This window comes from Lycorma delicatula, chromosome 2 (assembly GCF_047948215.1).
Source record: "Lycorma delicatula isolate Av1 chromosome 2, ASM4794821v1, whole genome shotgun sequence".
In the NCBI taxonomy this organism is placed as follows: domain Eukaryota; kingdom Metazoa; phylum Arthropoda; class Insecta; order Hemiptera; family Fulgoridae; genus Lycorma; species Lycorma delicatula.
In genome coordinates, this window is record NC_134456.1 from 188,308,925 (window position 1) to 188,322,482 (window position 13,558).

General features: G+C 27.6%; 1 protein-coding gene across 1 annotated transcript in view; it reads right to left on the reverse strand.

Annotated features, from left to right (window-relative positions):
• KCNQ (KCNQ potassium channel) overlaps nucleotides 1–13,558 on the reverse strand; it is a 334,382-nt gene that overhangs the window by 179,020 nt on the left and 141,804 nt on the right. Inside the window, exon 2 of the mRNA XM_075358044.1 lies at nucleotides 8,062–8,152. Coding sequence (XP_075214159.1) covers nucleotides 8,062–8,152 — 91 coding nt within the window. The remainder of the gene's footprint in view (nucleotides 1–8,061; nucleotides 8,153–13,558) is intronic.

Sequence of the window (13,558 nt, forward strand, 5' to 3'; positions counted from 1 at the left end):
TTAAGACCACTAAGGATTGATAAATCTGAAAAGAAATACAAAATTACCTAACTGAAAATAAATATAATCTTAGGAAACTCGATAGAAAACTAATTGTAAACTTGTATTGAAAAAAAAATGACAACATGCTTCAAAATAAATAAATTAATATATACTGAGAGAAACTTATTTTACAAATTTAGGATTTTCATGAATAGATTTTTACTAATCTCTCTCAATTTTATGCAAGACATCGAGTATAAGGAGATTTTAAGAAATAATGAAATAAGTTCAAACAATTTTATAATTAGTGAACCCCTTACATCCTCAAATTACCGGTCGATAGAACGCCACAAGTGGCATTTATTTTTTAGATTAAGATATATTTTAGACCCATTCTTGAATAATTTTATAAATGAACTTAATTTTCTAAAGAAAATTTTAATAATGAGGGATGATTATCTCGTAATTTTTAAAACGGATTGAAACAGGAAACGGATTAATTACAATAAATAATTATTAATCTTTGAACGACTCTTATTGATATGAAAGTTATACTTGTGAAAACACTCTGGATGTATATTTTTAAATAGCAGATTTTACGCTTCATCTATGATTTAATAGTAGTAGTACCCACTGTTAGACAGCAATCAAAAATAATATTGAGGCATGGAAAGCTTCCGAAATGTTTTAAATTGCTCTTATATCTAACGACACATAGTAGACAATCAATTTATTATTTAAGTATGCCGTAAAGAAAATTCATTTTCTTGGGATTAGAATGAAAAATACAATAAACACTTTCAGTTTTCTAAGACGATTTATTTTAGAATACTGAATTTAACCATATATCTGAAACCAATTTTAAAATAAATTTCTAATCGCATATCGAAAAACCATTTCATGTTTTAAATAATTTTTTTTAAAATCTTAAAAAAAGTCTCAGTAAGGTCTTAAAAAAAAATCACGTTATTTTGTACAAATCTTTTCCATCAATAATTATTAACTTTCTTTATATTTTCTACTCGGTATTTTTGGTTTTGTTGGACCAGTTTTTGTCGTTTAAATATAAATATATTAACTAAATCACTTTAAAATACTTCATAACATTTAAAACCAAACACTTTTAAATATATAAAATACATTTAAATTTTTTGTAAACGTTCCTGAAGTATCTAACCTTTTTTTAGGCTGGTATAATTCGAATAACGTAATGGATACGTTTAATTTTGATTACCTTATATAAAATTAAAATCTAAGAAACATTTTGTTGAATTTTAACATAATGAAAACTTCTCGTTCTGTTTAAAGATAAGAATATTCTTCTGTGTGAAAGGTAAACTTACTAAACAAATCTGTTTAAAATAAACCCCACTTAGGGATACAATTTCATTAAAAAAAATTTTTATTACTTATATTAAGAATAATACTCTTTACTTGTTAGTAATAAATTTTTGACGATCTTTTGAGACCGGTTACTCTATCTAAGGACAAGAGTAAAAGTAAAAATTTGATGGGGTATTTATTTAATTGTTGTCAGTGTTTTGTGGATAAAGTAATTTAATAAATGAAGAAATTACAGAATTTTAAAATAATTTTACCTAGTGCAAAGGCTACAATGGAAAACCTCCTTCTTAACTGATCAAATTAAAAAAAATAGTATAACGAGATGTGTATTTACCGTTAAACAGTTGAAATCAGTAGACATTTAAATGATTAGAAAAAGCAAAGTAAAAGGAAAATAAAATAAAGATGCATTCATGGAAAAAAAACAAAAAATTGTGAACGAAATCAAATTCTGAAAAAACATATATCAAAAAGTAACTGAGCTGAAGACAGTACGAGTCGAAAGAGAATGGCTTGGTAGCAACAATTCACCGTTCACTAACTGTCAGTTCCCTCTCATAAAGTACGATAATACATATATCAAAACAAGAATCAATAGCAAAAAACTTTATGCACCATAAAATACCTTACACATTAAACAAAATTTTAAACATTGTAAAACAAATATATTAGTAAGCAAAATTTTAAAATTGGTAATAAACAACAATTAGTTAGTTATAATTTGCAAAATAGAAAACTTACTTCACTTACAATGATAATAATCTTTGTTATATAGTAAGTCACTCATAACGGAGAATTAAAAAAAAAATTAGTATTCTAGAAGTGAAAGGTCTAAAATAAAATACATTTTAAAGTTTTTCTATTAAAGTTTATCTTTCTTAATGTTGTTTAATGTAAAATATATTTTTTAACGACGTTTAAAGTTTGTGCTTCTCGTCCTTGTTCTTAAAATAAAGCTTTTTAATTTTATCTTATAAAAAATAAGGGGAATTGAACCGGGTTTGAGGTCAGTCTTGTGGGTAGACTGTATTATTGGAAAGCTTTTTTTTGACTTTTTCTTTCTACAAATCAATTTTTATACTTATTTCTAAACTAGGTTTTTTCTTACGTACAAGGAAAAATTTGTTGGTATCGATATTTTTTTATTTACTAATTTATTTTATTTTACTTTTTTTCTTATTATGTTTTGTTAAATAGTCAAAGTTACCTCAATATCTACTGCGGATAATTGTTTGGTAGTCGAAATGCGTAACTAACAATAAAATTTTATTTTTTATAAGCAGTTATTAAGCTTCATTTTGCTAATCTAATTTCGATCGATTTAATATGATTTACAAAATTAAAAAATACATCTTTTAGTGGTGAGGATATTTCAAACGATTTTCCATTTACAGAATATACATTTTTTATAGTTTTTGTTTTTTAAAATTTTTAATTTTATAATCAACTAAGTACTCTTTAAACATAAATTTTGTGGATTAAAGGAGAAAATTTACTTCATATAAAATGACTTACATATTCAACTAAGTTGTGCTATTAGTTAAGACAGTTATTATCCAGATAATTTATTAATTCTAAATATATTACAGTACACCCTAAACAAAGACCCCGTTTTCCTAATGACCACTATTTAATCATTACCAAAGAGAACAAAGAGGGAATGTAGTTAACTAAATTCTGAATAGTTACATTTAAAAAATATCTTTTAAATTTCTACGGAATAAAAATGTTCAAAGAAAAAAGTGATAGAAAATATATTCATTATCATCGTACGCCTTTCAATATATTTTACGCATACTTATTGCTAAAGTTTTTGAAACGGATTCCGTGATGCTTTTAATTTTTATAAAAGCATTTTTTTTTCAAAGACAAAAAAAGTTGAAATAAAATCAATAGATTAATTATATTTTGTAAATTAAAAGTATTATTTAAAAAAACTAATAAAATACTTAAAAAATTCGGTTCAAATTAACAAATGAACAAAAAAAAGCTCATCATAACTCATTCACTAAAAATCTTGTTTGAATAGAAGAGATGTTATTCTGTCCACAATAGAGCCTACGGTAACAAGAAAAGATAATTAAAAAGAATTTATTAGTGATATTTATTTAACAATTTTCCAACAACTAAGAGCCTACGCTCAATTTCAGCTCCCCGAACCTCTTTTAATATTATTATTATTATTATTATGAGAAATGAGTTTTATAGCGTGAAAAAAATGCTTAGCTTGACTGGAATTCAACCAAGTCAAAATAATAATTTTGGGTGAAAAACAGAGACGATGCCATTCTGCCGCTTGGTCGACATATTAATGATTCAGAGATTAATATCTTTAATATCTCCAATTTTAAAAAATTGGAATCGAGAAATAAACATTTTTAGTTTTCTGGACAGAGAAAGTTGGTTTAAATTGATGACCATTCCGGATTTTTATTAAATTAATTGAATAATTTAATAAAGGATTATTAAAAGGAGAATTCTTAGGAAGAATTATTCAATTCTTCCTAAAGATATTAATTACTAATGAAAATTAAAACATGCGCAAATGGAAAACGAAGCTTTTCCAAACATTTGTTCTAGAAACTTTTGTATCGATTTTTATGTAAGGAATCAATCCATTCTAAATTTTCCTTATATTATTATCCTTATATTATATTTTCTGTGCTATCCTTATATTATATTAAATAAAGAATCTCTAATTAACATAAAATATTAATCGTTATGAATTAATATTATTAATCTAGTTGTGTTATTCAGCTGCATTCATCTTTATGTAAAACAGTTAGGAATGATAAGTCGATCCCGAAAACGGCAGACCTATTCTCAAAAACAGATGGCGTGCCAGGGTTACTAGAGAGAGAAAGAAATGAGCCGTCTTCTCCATGCTTTTATCAGTGAGCGATACCTCTCCGCATCAGAATACCCTACAACAAAATACGTAAACTACGGATAATATTCAACTTAACACTGATAGTTTCATTCAGTTCGCCTCAAAAATTGGATGTATAATAAATGTTTTTATTCCTGGAGAAGAGCAAGAAAGTTTTAACCGTGTCACTTTTATCCCAGATGTTTTATATGAGTATCAACCGAATAACGACTGGGACAATTAGTGAAAAGGAACAAATTAATGTACCTCTTTCTGTGGGAAACAAGCCATTAAATACCCTATCTGCCTCCACTCACAAGCGGAAATTATTATGATAAGGGATGAATAATAATTCTAAATATTATTTAAGATTTATCTTGATCCTTTCAGACAAATTCCAGAGCAGTTTCTTTCGTTACCATTATTTTTTCTGTTATCTGTTATCATATAAATGATTTATTAATTTAAATACAATAATATTTAATTGTTAAATTATTTTACAAAAGCATATCTGATAAAAAAAAATTAAATGCTTAGATTTTGAACTAAAGTTTATTAGGAAACTATTTTATACAGTAATTAAAAAAAAAAATCTCTTTTAGCACGCCGGAAGGTGGAGGTAGATTTCACCAGTGTTAAGTAAAGGATAAAATAGATTTCTATATTAAAGTTAAGAAAAACTTCAAATTTATTCAATACGACAATGGTTATATGTGATAAAAATTTCACATGTTTAGCAAGTCCCATCTTCTTTTCCAGCAACATTTTGGTCATCCCTTGCCGTAAGGGTTGGTCATATTAAAATTTGATTCAGACAAAAGTTTTAGGTAATGTTTAGAGGACTAACGACCACTTTAAACCGATTCGTATTGTGGCTATTAAGGGAGGTATGATTTTTTTTTGTCTTCAAACCCCATTTTTTCCACTCCCTCGGCCAGTGGTTGGTGATATCAAAAAACATTACATATACGTTTTAGGCCCTTATCCAACGAATAGTGAGAGCTTTAAACGAATTTAATATTTTACTTAATAAGAAAGTTATAGCGACATTTTTTTTTCGAACCTCCCCCATTACCATCCCAATACTCCGATTTTTTCCATTAACGAACCCGACCAAGATTTTGGTTCGTTATATTTTATGTATCAATTTGAAAGTGATTGGCACAAAATTATAGCAGTTATCGTGTACACAAGAAAGTGAAATATATATATATATATATAAAGGTATATAAAAACTTTTGAACTGACGGTAATTTTTTGGGGTCTGGGGGATGTGAAATGCGAAGATATATCAAAATTTTCCACAAGTCGAATCATAGTACCAATTAACAATAGGTAGCTTTCTATGAAATCTACCTAAAAGTGAAGAATTCTCTTTTCCTTACACAAACAAAATAAATATTTACGCGTTATACACTACAAATACTGAAGAATATATAAAATAAATTTAAAATAGGGAGATTTAATGAAACAGAAATTTAACAATTCAAAACTAAAACTTCAGTCAGTTCCTCTAAAAAATGAATATTTCTATGACACTCAACTCTTTCATAAAAATAATATTAAATGATTGCTATAATGTAATCTAATATATTAAGAATTTAATGATTTAATTCACTTATTAGCTGCCTCCTATAATTTAATGCATTTAAATTTAGAATACTGTTCTGTATGAATATTATTTTAAGTTAATTGGTAAGCGGTTAACATTTCTTTTACATTAATCTTGTTAACTCAATGGAAAACAAAAATATAAAAACAATGTATCAATATTTTTTTCTGAAATTGTTCAGAAATATTGCACAAAGAAATGATCTTATTTTCATCTCGTACAAAAAATTATACACCAGGATTTTTTGTGACGCTAAAGGGACATTTTTAATCTTTGATATTTAGAGTTAAATCTTTTGATCGTTAATTATAAATTCTCTTATTGTAATTCAAAATTACTTTGCTTAATATATGAGTATGCTTTTAACAAGTGATATTAAAAGACTGCATTATCCAGTTTTCCACGGAGAATAAACTCACTGAAATATATTCTAAGCGAATAAATCACAGGGAAATATTCCCCCAAAATCGGAAAGTATCCTGGTATTTCATAAATGTTTTATGAAATTTGTTAATATATATATTTTAAATTTCATCACTTGAAAATTTTACTAAAATACAATCTGTAGCTACTAAACCGTAAAAAAAAAAAAAAACAGTTTTGTGAAAACGAATCTGAAATCTCCGTTACCAATTTGAAATTAAAAAAGAAGAATACAAGGAGAATTGTTTCAAATCTTATTTTCATCCGTTGAAATGTTTTGATAAAATGGATCCTGCATATGTAAATAAAAATTTGTTCACTAAAGTGAAAAGTAATATAATTATTATGTCCATTTTTTCTTGGTAAATTAATACACCTTGAGCGAGTAAGTGGAAAAATCTCCTGCTAAACCTTATTTGTCACCCAGTAACGGAATTACCTGGATAAATTCGAGAATACAACCATCCTCAAAATTCAGCAAAAATAATTATAAAATAATGATTCAGATCGAGTCAATGGTTCTTGAATTTTAAACGAACAAACATGTACATAACTGAATAATTTTTAAGTCGTTATATGCATACAAACATACTATGAAAGTTATATGTAGACTTTGTACGTTTGTATGTAAACGTTATATGTAGTTGTATAATGATAGTATAAGTTAAGAAGTAATGTAAAGCAAGCTGCGACGTATTTATTAATTCATAAAACTTTTCTTAGCCAGATATTTTTGATTCCGGGGTCGTAAACGACTGCGTTTCTTGCTCCTGTAATGTACCTGTAACTTGTATGAATAAATCTGCAACCTGTTGATCGATGGATCGCCAGGTCAGGTTGTATCTTTAATTAGCATATTAATATTGTTAGTTAATTAGAACCGTCCAAGAGAATTGGTAAAAAATATTGGCAAAAATATGAAGGAGGAAACTTAGCATAAAATATAACTGGTTCGGTCGGGCCAATTGTTATAATAAATCCAAATCTTGCCGAATATTACTTTTTAGAAAATTTTTATAACAAGCCGTATCGATATTTTAGTTTAAATAATAAATATGTTATTAAACTATTATTATTACAATAACTATACGAGTGGTTAGACTTACTATTATCAATTATTTTACAAAAGGATGATCAGTTTAATTGAAAGCCAAAAAACAAACGTAATCCTACAAAAACATGTCCTAAGAACAGAATTTAAAAATATTTTGTTTGATAAAAGCGTTAGTAGTCGCAATTACATTACATTACATTATAATGTATCAAACAGTAATATATTATACTACAGCAATGTTAACAGTAATGCAATAAGATAATATTGCCGTCACTGTTACAATGTTCCAATATTATTACAATAATAGTCAGAGGCAATGTATCTGCAAGGTAAATTATACAAATTCTGACCAATTCAATGATAAAACAAGGTAATCTCTACAGTTTCTAATGAAGCCCCGAGTATTTATATAATAGTTCAGTTTACGAAACAACTTGACGAGATAATAGCCTACAGAACCTGTCTATTGATTTCGTATAACATCTTGTGTAATACTACATTTGATGACGAATCAATTCGTATTTAAAATCTTTGAATTTACAAGGCAGCTAAATGTAGATAAAATCACAATTTTGGTAAGATATTTACGGTTTTTTTTTTTTGTTAAATTTTAGTTCGTAGAAATATTCATACAAGAATGTAATAATGTTAAATTATAAGAATATTGTTAGTAAACAGATAACACGTAGGTATTTTCTTCTTATGCAGTAATCCCGTTTAAAAAAAAAAAAAATCTTACTAGTAATAATAAAAAATAAAAATAAAAATTTAACTTACCATCCAAAATAATGTTTCATTGGCGAAACTAGAATATGCATCTATAGTTGATAGAACACTGAATATCAGGCACACCAGTACAACCATAAATCTGTAAAATAAACAAACAAATAGTATTAACCATAAAATAAAGATATAACTAAAACTTCTTAATATCAAGATGAATCAGTTATGTCATTAGCGATTACGTCTGGTTTGGTTCGGTATAAATTTTCTAAACCTTAAACGGGAATATCGGATCCAGGACCTTTTATGTAAGACGGAAGCACGGTTCACAAATCATATTTTAATATGACAGATTAATATTTTACGTAATTGTTAGTAAGCCTGTCCTACAACAGAAGTAGATACAACTTTCGAAAATCAGATAACACGTTTAAAATAACTAAAATATGTTTCAATTAAGTTAATTAATTTTTTTTTTACTACATAGCGCATTATTTTTTTAATTATGGTTTTATTCTATATTATTTACATATATTATATAATATATTATTTATTATTATATTATATTATTTACTTATTTTAAGGAATTAAATCTACAAAATTCAATAAATTTAGAAAGATATAGCAAACCATAAATATATCTACTTGATGGGTTATTAAAAGATAAAATAAAAAAAAAATAAACATTGATTTTTCTCGTAAATCATTACCGTGAAAATCTAACAAAGAAGAATGAATAGTTATCTATTACAAACCAGGTTGAATTTATTTTAAGATTTGAACTCCTCATGTTTACGTTAGAGGTAAAAATTACTCCTGACTGAACCATCAAGAAAATAAGCGGTTGCGAGGAGAAATTTCATAAATCTATTTCAGTATCTTCTTCTTAAATTTGGCTTGCTCAATGGATGCTCATCCTAAGAAAAACATTTGACATATTTTTAATCAAAGTTTTATAATTTACGGGATAGTCTCCACATACTTAGACCCAACAATACAAAACTGTTCAAAGTGAAGACAAAGTTTAACTGTTCCCGTTACTACTAGCTTTCATGTATAGCATACGTTACAAAATAAAGAGCTTGTTTTGGAAAACTTATATCTTACGAACCATTAATTAATTTTGAAATCGTACCCTGTTTCTTGTCCTTTTGTGCGTTATTACTGTAGGTCATTGTAGACTGGTATTATTTGAAGAAATTCTGTATGAATTATGGAAAATTATATTTGAAAGAGTATTTTGTTCTTCGTCTGTTATCTCACTAGTTTGATGTCAACGTTATATAACTTCTTTGATAATAAAAATAAATAATACGAACTTAAATAAAAAAAAATATGTGAGAATAATTAAAAATATTGTTTAAACATGTAAAAATATTTTAACGAAAAAATAGTAACGAAAAAATTTCTTGTACTGTACCGTGCGTTTAAAAAATAGAATACTTTCTTAATTAAAAAAAAACAAAAAAAACAAAGGAATGAAAAAAGGTTGTGAAGAAAAAAATATTCCATTAAAAATTGAAGAACGTTAATACTGTTTTATTTTATTTGTATTTCTTTATTTCATAATAATTAACTGATGGTTAATCAATAATTTAATTTACAATAATAACAATATATTACAACGATATTTGCTCACCGAGATTAAAAAATGATAAATTAAAATAAATAATAATTTATTAAAATAATAAATTATTTAACAAATAAATTAAATAAAATTTTTTTAAAAATTTAATTACAATTTTTTTAAATAATTAATCATTTTAATTACGCACATGATGACAACTATAATTTTTACATACAAAATACATTTGCAAGTATGAATACAAGCTGATTGATTGTGTGGTGTGAGTGCATGTACATAATTTGTATAAATGCGGCCAGTTTCGTTTGAATACAGATCGAAAACTTTTCCCTCTAACCTGTAACCCTGAAATTATTACGTACATTTCTAAGTTAAAGCACTTTTCATACTCAAAAAGTGGCTTTTTAATGAAACATATTGTAACAAGACTGCTACAGCGGCCCTGAGCAACGGATTCCTACCAATTATTATGAAAGTAATAGAAAAATGTAATAATGGGTGGAATCCAGAAAGGGACAACAAAAGAAACCCTTTTATTAAAAGATACGTTTAACAATCGTCTTTTATTGTACTGCCCGCTGTCACATAATAAACACCTGCTGTACCGTGAGAAAAGCTACCGAACCTGGTTATGAAATTCATGGAAACGAAAGCAAGGTTATCACGCTTCGACTTGGGTTTGGTTCGGCAGGTAAAGAGGCTAGAAGTATAAATATTCCCTGGGAAACCATTTAGAAGTTCAGTTGTGCGAAGTCCAGCGAAACGCTAATACGTCAGTTCAGCGAGTTCAGTTCAGTTCTGCGAGAAGAGAGAGCGAGACGTTACGATGTCAGTTCAGTAAGGAGAGACTGCGAGTTGTATGGAGTTCTGTGAGTTCGGCGGAGTTCTGCGAACCAGTCCAGCGAGAGCATTCTGCGAGGAGGACAGTAAGGGAGCGAATTTCCAGTGTGAATTAAATTCGATACGATTAAGGTGACGTCACGAGTAATTCCAGTAAACAGGAAATACTGTTGGTAAGTTACTGTAAAACAGTAAGTGCAAGAAATAATGTATTAAATTTCATTTAGTACATAACAATTTCATATTTGTTTGTGATGGATGAGTTATTCCTAGTGGCATTTATTTTTAATCAGGTACTATACGCTATTTTTTATTAAATGATTTAACCTTGGGCTATATAACCTATTGCTTAAGCCCGATGTTATAGAACGGCTTCAGGCAGGTCCGGATAACAACTGTGAATCTGGGGAAATCGACTTACTTTACCTTTAAGACTAAGAAAGGAAACTGCCCTTCAGTCCACTTGGATAACGTTGAGATTCCTCATACAATCAGTATGAGATACCTTAGCTTAAACCTAGATCGGCGTATGATGTGCAGAGTCATGTACTGTAGAAGAAGAAACGGACAGACCAGAAATTCAAGCGTATGTATTGGCTAATGGGTAGGGGTTCTCAGTTATCTCTCTCTAAGTAAGAAGGTCCTTCTATACAAAATCTTCTTGAATCCAATATGGACGTACAGGATTCAGCTCTGCGGAACGACTAGTGAACAAAATTAAAGTGATTCAAAGGTCACAGAACAAGATATTGAAAAAAGTGACCCAACGCCTTGGTTCGTCAGGAATTCTGAAATACATGAATACTTGGGGATTCCGTATGTTCGGAATGAGATTGTTCGTTTCAGTTCTACACACATGGTTAGACTAAATAGACATATAGATCCTCTTGTTTTGAATCTGCTAGACAACTGTGACATTAGACGATTGAAAAGGGTTCATGTTCTGGATCTTAGTGATGGTCATTAAAGATATTCTATTTTCATATTTTTTTCCGGAACTATTTCTTATTTCTATTTTGTAACAATTGTTGTTTAATATTTTAACGCTTATTTTTTGTTATTTTAACCCTATTACTGTTTGCCACTGTTTTCATTCGATCATTTATCTACCTGTTTTTATCTTCTATTTGATAAAAGACATCGCGTGCAAATTGAATGTGTTGGAGGCATGTGATCTATAGATTGGACAAGTTATAGAACCCGGTGATGATAGTGCTTTTAACATAATAGGGTGTTAATTGGATCTTACTTGTTACTATTATTATGTTTATTAACATAGACGTTTATGTTTTTATAATCATTTACCGTTTGTTTTCGTGAGGGGTTTTCATTGGATGACCCTCTTCCAATATAATATTTTTAACAATATTATTTATTTCCCGTTTTGTCAGGAGAAACCGATTGCAAATTTTGCTTGTATAGCAAAAAAAAAACACAAGTCATATAAATTTTTTTAATAGGTTTTATAAATGCAGTTATACGCTAATGAGCAATGCGACTAAAAAATATTTAACACGCTGTAAAAAGTGATATAGATAAAAAAAAAATGATAAAAATAGTATCTAACAAATAAATTATGAAATGAAATATTCTATATATAAATTTATGAAAAGTTAAAGCTAAAACAGATTAAAAAGAAAACTACGTAAATTCATTATTTTAATTTCAAGCAAGCGATATATTATGGATTATATTTTACAATACATGGCTATCCATTGAAAACAAAATGTAGTACGTAACAAATAAGTATAAAAAAAGGAATTCAAGAAAGTATAGAACAAAACAGGATATTTCGACCTTTTGTACAGCTGTAAGGGGCTTCTTCTGTCCCCAACAATATAACCACACTGAAGCCCCTTTTATTGCAAACTTATCTGAACAAAGTGTTTTTAATAGAGAAATAAAGAAAATTTTGAAAGGAATGGATGAAAAAATGAAAAAATCATTATGTAGCCGTGCTAGTGTATATAGTTTATTCCAACAAAATCAATCATTTATTATATTATAATACTGATTTTATTAATTAATGTTTCAAATAAAACATTTCAATCACCATGTCACAATTTAAGAATGTCATATTTTTAAACTGATATTTATAACATTTAAACATTAATCCATAGGACTTATACTAGCTTCATGCCTAAAAATTTCACGGAAAAATTTAACACTAATAATTTATAATTGCTTAAAAAATTGTTATTATCTGATACAAATTATTATTCATATTCTGTTCCATATCGATAATGTATGTAGAAACACAGAAAGATGAGATATAAATATTTTCATTATATAGTTTACTTTTAAGCCGGACAATGATGTAGTTGTGTTTGTATGATTCATTAAATTTTCTTTCTTCTTTCTTTTAGCCCAAAATACTTTATTTAAACTATTAAACAATATAAATACTCTTATTTAAACTATTTTCAAATATCTCCGTGAACTATAACGCCAGATTCGATTATGATAAGTTACTCCTCATTAGAAATTTCTAAATACTTTTTAAACTCTGTAGGATGCTGTTTTTCAGCGGGTGAATGACGGAAAATATATGGCGATAAGACAATTGATATGGTTTATCGGCTATAACTTGACTCGATTACGGACATGGACCTAGAAAGAGAACAAAAAAAAACGCACCGCCGTTACGGGCAGTATTTCTTTCGCTAAAGAGTGATATATCAGTGAATTACGGACTAGAGTTGGAATAGAAGGATATCACAACTCAAATAGCATTTATGTCTAATCGGTTAAATTTCCTGTAACAAATGCATTATCATTCTTCACATTATGAGTCGTCTCTTAAATGATTCCTTATTTTTCTTTGCAGTTTTCTTTTAAAATAATTTAAAAAGCGAGTTGTATCCTTGTCACACTCTCTCTGTACTTTATGTTCTATTCCGACTGTACAATAAAACATGAATTTTAAAGATCTTAGCAAGGAAGACCAATCCGAAGAATAAAGTTTTTGGAATTAAACAAAATTTCAGTGGTATACTTTAAGAAAAAAACTCATTTAAGTAATAAAGCCTATTTATATTTAAATGTAAAATACATTATCGGAGAGTCTGAGGTAAAGAAAAAATAAGGTATGTAAAAAAATTAACTCATAAATAATTTGTTAATTAA